The 6,509-nt window shown below is 39.5% G+C and overlaps 1 protein-coding gene across 1 annotated transcript; it reads left to right on the top strand.

Moving 5' to 3' along the window:
* Window positions 1-225: 225 nt before the first annotated feature.
* LOC308424955 (S-phase kinase-associated protein 1-like) lies at window positions 226-600 on the top strand (the record flags this gene model as incomplete). Its single annotated transcript, XM_080922126.1, has 1 exon — window positions 226-600. One exon carries the CDS (start codon window positions 226-228, stop codon window positions 598-600), a length of 375 nt encoding a protein of 124 aa, XP_080778252.1.
* Window positions 601-6,509: the final 5,909 nt, after the last annotated feature.

Below are 6,509 nucleotides of genomic sequence, written 5' to 3'. Positions count from 1 at the left end.
GCCAGCCCTCTCCAAACACAGTGCCAGCAGCCCCAGGACTATTAGAAAAATTTTAGTTCACTAGGTCTCATTTATTGCTTGTTAGAGCAGAAACTAGAAAATCCTATGTGTCCCCCAGTGGAATGATGTATAACGAAAATGTGGGAGTGCCCTTGTTCTTGATACGTCTGTTTGGTTGGAAACTCTCTCCATCGGCCCTGGGACTGCAATTTGAGACTGAGCACCATGCCTACAATAAAGTTGCAGAGTTCTGATGGACAGATATTTAAAGTTGATGTAGAAATTGCCAAACAATCTGTGACCATCAAGACCATGCTGGAAGATTTGGGAAAGGATTATGAGGGAGATGATGATCCTTTCCCTTTACCACATGTTAACGCAGCAATTCTAATAAAGGTCCTTCAGTGGTGCACCCACCACAAAGATGACCCTCTACCTGAGGATGATGAGAGCAAGTGGACAGATGACATCCCTCTTTGGGACCAAGAATCCCTGAAAGTTGACCAAGGAACACTTTTTGAACTTATTCTGGCTGCAAACTACTTAGATATCAAAGGTTTTCTTGATGTCCCAGGCAAGACTGTGGCCAATAGTGATTAAGGGGAGTGCTGTGCCTGCCACTGTAACACTAGAAGGGTTGTTCCAAATGCTAGCCACACTTCTCTGCTTATGATTGCTAACATTAGAGATCAGTAGACAAACTCGGACTTGTTCTCACTGCATGTGTACTTTCAGTAGAGATCACACCTGTGACTGAGTTTCTTTTATGAGCAGAAGTTTCCTCCCCTTCCCCCATTACTCTGAATAAAACCGAACTGTGAGTTCTTTGCAGAAAGTGGCGCATTCTGTAAAGTGATTTCTGCCCCTAGTTCATTGTCCAGTTAACTTCGGTGAGCTTTTCAAAGTTGGCATTGTAAATAAAACAACTTAGGATAAGTAGGATGAAATTGAATTAGCAAAATGTGCTATTTGTTCATGAATCAGAAAACTGGAACAAGGCAACCTGAAGTTAACCATGTGGATGTCTTCTGACTCTATGCTGCTGGTCATCTCCTCTGCAGTAGTGCTGTCTTGATGGAATCTGAGTCCTTGTTTTGTCTCTTTATTTTTTTTAATCTTCTCAGCTTTGAATATGTTGCCTAAAGATTTGGTATACTACCCAGTCTGTGGTTTGGGAGTGGGGGACTGTAACTCAACAATTTGTTGACTTTTCAATTAGAAGAGACACAGTTACTTCATGTGGTATGTCATCTTTTTATCACCGTTGTTCCCACATGGGGAAACGCAACTTGCATGTTAAAATTAACTTAACCTTTAACATTAAAGTGTATGGTAAAACTCAGAACACAGCCATCCTAAGTGCAAGATGCTTTTCAATAAAAAGTGGTATGACGGGGAGTAAACAAAAAAAGGAAAGAGAAAATGTGGTACATTTATAAAATGAAATATCTTACAGATGTTTTAAAATGGCATGAAATTTGTGGGCAAATGGGTGGAACTACAAAAAAAAAAACACGATCCATGTTAAGCAACCCAGACTCAGAAAGAAAAGCGTTATAAGTGCTCCCTTAAAAGGTGATCTTGGATGTCAAGGAAATGGCAATCTTAGTGCAATTCACAGACCCTAATAGGCTAGGTAACAAGGCAGGGTCTAGGGGGATACATGGATCTTCCCAGGAAGGATAAATAGAATAGGTTTTGCAGGTAGACTGGGGAGTGATCAGATAGGGGTAGAATTGAGAGAAGGAGAGAGTAAGGGGAAAGATGACTAGAAATGGGGATGGGTGAGGCTCTTGGAGGACAATATAGAAATCTAGTGCTGTGGAAACTGCCTGGATCCTATTAAGGTGACCCTGCTGAGGACTCCTACTTATGGAGGATACAGAGCCTGACCTAGCCATCTTCTACCTCACAAGACTTCCAATGGTGGGACTGGGATGCCAACCCAGCCACAAAATCTTTGACATACATCCTATCCTACATGCAAGATGTGCTGGGCAATGGTGGTTCGGAGATTGTGGGAGAGATCAACCGATGATTTGTCTAACTTGAGAACAAAGTCAAGAGGGAGAGCCCATGCCCACCATTGCCTGGAAGGCCAGGAACTAGAAGCAGGATGTCCTGGAGACCTAGTGTAGAACCAGACATAACTAGATGAAAAATGAAGTCAATGAAATGATTTTTAATGATAGTCTGCTGTAGTCATAGATCAGTATTTGTCAAGTGTTATCAGAGCATCTTTTTTTGGTAGCTGATGGGAGTAGATGCAGAGGTCTGTGCTAGGTCCTCTGCATGTATGTGATGTTTGCTCTCAGCTTTGGATTTTTGTGGGACTCCAAACAAAGAAAATAGGAGTGTGTTTGACTCTTTTGCCTGCTCTTGGGACCCATTTCCCTATTGGGTTGCCTCATCCAGCCTTAGACCACAAGGTTTGTTGGTCTTCTTGAATCCTGCTTTTTCCATGCGCAGTTAATATCATTTGGATCCTTGTTCTTTTCTGAAGGAAGTATAAAAAGAGTGGATCTTGAGGAGAGTAGAGGTAGGGAGGGTACTTGGGCAATTGTATGGAGGAGAGGCTATGATTGAGATGTATTGTATGAAAATTTTTTTTTGAAAAGATGTCTATACCTTAGAGTATTCTCCCTCTAGCAACTTCAAAGTCCCAAGTCTGACATTAAAGACTTTGATATATTTAGAGTTTCTCTTGTGTGCAGGGTGAGAGATTAGGACTTCTATTTATTCTGCATGTAAGTAACCAGTTTTCCAACACCATTTGTAGAAAAGGCTAACTTTTCTCCAATGTAAATGGTATTGTCAGCAGATAGAGTCTGGACTCACCTAGGAGGCAAACCTACATTTTCCAGGCACACCTGTAAAAGATTAACTTCTAGGCATGCTTCTGAGGGGTTGTCTTGATTAAGTTAATCAATGTGGAAAAACTTATCTTAACTTTGGGGAGTGTGTTTGCTGGACAGGTATCCTATATGGTACAAAACTAAGAAAATAATCTGCGTGCTAACTAGCATGCATTTCTTTCTTTCTGCTTTGAGTTTCTGTTGTCTTGATTTCTCCTTTATGATTATCTGAATTTTTGAACTGTGATCCAGGAAAAACAAACATAAAAACAAACAAAAGCACCACCACCTTCAACAACAACAACTAAAAACATTTCTGCCTGAAAATGCTGTTGTCAGGTCATTTTATAATAGTCACGGGGAAAAAATTGAGAGTGAACTGGGGACAATTTTGCTAAAAAGCAGGTGTCTGTGACTGTGTGGACTTCTACCAATGCCATTTGGTCTAGTCTATGGATCTAGAAGTCTGTTTTGTGACTTATGCCTGGTTTAAACATGTATACCTTGAAATTAGTTATAGTGATACTTTGTGCACTAGTCTGTTTTTCACATGATTGCTCTGATTGTCTGGAATCTTGTGTGCTTTCTTATGAACTAGGATTTTCCCCACCTCCATGAAGAGTGGCAGCATGACTTTGATTGGGATTGCACTGAGTATATCAGCAGCTTTTGGTTGGATGACCATATTTTTAACACTATCTCTTCCAGTTAAACAGTATGTGAATTCTGTGCATCTTGTAGTGTCTGCCTCACTTTTTTCTTTGGTATTTGTGGGACCTGGTGGCAGAAATCCCACACAGCTCTCTGGCTGGAGAAGGGACAGCCGTTGCCACATCTGTTGCTGAGTCCTGCTGGCATATGCAAGCTCAGGCTTGGGCCTGGGTAACTGGTGCTTCGCTGCTGGGCTTGGTGGGATGCTCATTTCCACCAAAGCCACAGGGTGCCAGGCCAAGCTGAACCAAGCCAGGGAGAGGCTTCAGCACAGGATGCAAGATGCTTTGGGAGAGATAATCTCTTCCTAATTGGAGGTGTTATCAGCTCTTTAGAACAAAGGATCTCAGGCGAAGGAATGATTTTGAAACTTGTCTCTCTCTATTTTCTCCCCAAGCTCCCATATAAATACAGTTTTAAAATTGTTCAGAGTCTGACAACAAGCACTTCCTATTGGTTTGGCCTGAGGGCTTGGGAAGACCTTGTCTACATATTTAGGGGTGGTCCTGCTTCTGCCTGGAGTTTATGTGACCTGTGGTCACATATACTGTAGGGGGTGTGGCCAGTCTGGCTCAGGTCCATATCACATTCTCCTTTTTATTTTATTTACTTCTGTAATCATAATTTTTCTGTCTACTGTTTATGGATTTTATTTTTCTTGTTTCCTCAAGACATTAAGGTGTTTATCAAGTCATTTATTTTCAATATCTCAAAATTCCATTTCTCAGATATTAAGACAATGATGCTTACTTGCTTCCTAGAACATTTTGCTTACGATGCTTTATCTAGCTTTACCTTGTAAAATGGTGTTGATTTTGATACTGAGGTATGTTTTTCAAGGCAACAAATAGATGGATCCTACTTTTTAAACCACTCTGTTAGTCTATATTTTTTTTTTTGGATTGGAAAATTAGCACCAATAATATTTAAAATTATTATTTAAAGCTGCTGTTAGTTTGCTTCTCTGTTGCTTTGGTAAATCCTAATCAAAAGTAACTTCGTAGAAGAAAGGGTTTATCTGATTTAGAGATTCGAGCCCATCACTGAGGAAAGCTAAAGCAGGAGCCTGGACACAGAACCTGAAACATAGACCATGGAGAAATGCTGTCACTGGCTTGCTGCCTCAGACAGGTTCCAATAGTTGCCTCACATAGCCCAGGTCCACCTGCCTACATCATGTATCAGTCGACAATTATGACAGCATTCCCACAGACATGGCCACAGACCCTCTCTGTGGTTGAAGTTCCTTCTTCCCGGGTGAATCTATGTTTGTGTCAAGTTGACAGTTGATGCTAACTTTGACATAGGTGTTTATTCATTTCTGTCATTTTGTGATTTCGTAGTGTTGTGTATTTCTCTATTCCCTGTTTGATTAACCAGTTTTTTAACATTGATTCCCCACCCCTGGAGTTTCTTAAATTCTTGGATATGTTTATCATTTTCTTTAGTACAAAGATTCATTACAATATCCTTTGTAAACTTGTTTTGTGGTCAGAGAGTCCCTTAACGTGCTTTATCATGGGAGGTTTTTCTTTGCCCTTCAGTAATGACTGATAATTTTTCTAGATATTGCAGTCTGAGTTGACAGCTTTGGTCCTTTAAATTTTCAAATGCATACCCAAAACTTTCTATTTGGAAATTAGCTGCTATTTGAGTGTACCTGTCTTTAGATGTGACTTGTTCCCTCGCTTCCATGGTTTCCTCTTCAGTGTGTATAATTAATGTTTAGTGTGGGAGGGTTTTTCCTTTCTGATTTTTCTATTTGGTGTTCTTTATCATAGTATACGTTTAAGAGCATCTCTACCCTTGGATTTGGCAGGTTTTCTGTCATGGTCACACACACACACACACACACACACACACACACACACACACACACACAAACTTTATGCTTTTGGCATAGAATTCTTTTCTTTATAGTTTTCACTTTTAATATTTGGTCTTTACATAGCTCTCATATAATGTTTATATGTTTTAAGAATTCATCCTTATTCTTAACCAAGCATTACAATTCTTCTACCTTGTCTTAAATCCCTGACATTTTCTACACCCCCTTCTATTGGTGAAGGATTTTGTGGAGTTTTGACTTACTGAAGTTTTCATTTCCAGTCTTTGTCTGGTTTTTCTTCAGTATTTATATTTCTCCATTGAATTCCATATTATATCTTGTATTGACTTCCTTATCAAATTTAACTGTTTGAATTCTTTTGGAATTCATGTGTTCATTTGTATTGTCTTTGATTTTTTTTAATATATTTATGATAATGTCTTTGAATTCTTTGTCTAAGTTTCTCTTGTTGGGAGCCATTACTGTGGAACAGATACATTTGTAAAGAATATATGTTATTTTGTTTTTCATGCCATCCATGCACTGATGGATATACATTGCCATGCCAATCATAACTGTAGCCCACAGGACTCACAGCTTAGTAAGACTGTAGGTGATTTTCCCTCTCCTGAGCAGTTTGTATAGCAACTTGGAGAATTATGAAAGCTAGCCCAGCAAGGAGAAAAGGTTCTAGTCAGAACCAACTTGATTTCCCCATGGGATATGTCCAATTTATGTGATTTTTGTTAGCAATTAAGGCTTCTCATCAAGTCCTAATAGGCAACCAAGGGCAATGGAAGTAGCCTGTTTTACTTAGTTGCTGACGTCACTGGCCAACAATAACCAACACCTGGTAGTGAGCTTTTTTATTTGACAGCCCATAGTTCTGAGGTGATCATAATCCCCTATGTAGAGTAACTCAATTAAAGTCTTTTATAGGAGTATATGGATATATGCAAATATATGAAGCTTCTAAACCAGTTCTCCATATTGTACCAATCATCTTTCATCTTATTTTTTCTCCCCCCGAACTCCTCTTGTTGAATATTTTTTTGTGTGTGAGTTAATGAGAAATACGGATTTGTGGTTTTCTTTTTGTGTGTTGTTTTTCTCTG

Source organism: Micromys minutus (assembly GCF_963924665.1).
Source record: "Micromys minutus genome assembly, chromosome: 9".
NCBI lineage: Eukaryota > Metazoa > Chordata > Mammalia > Rodentia > Muridae > Micromys > Micromys minutus.
The sequence above is the reverse complement of the archived record's forward strand: the minus strand, read 5'-3'. Positions and strand labels throughout refer to the sequence as shown.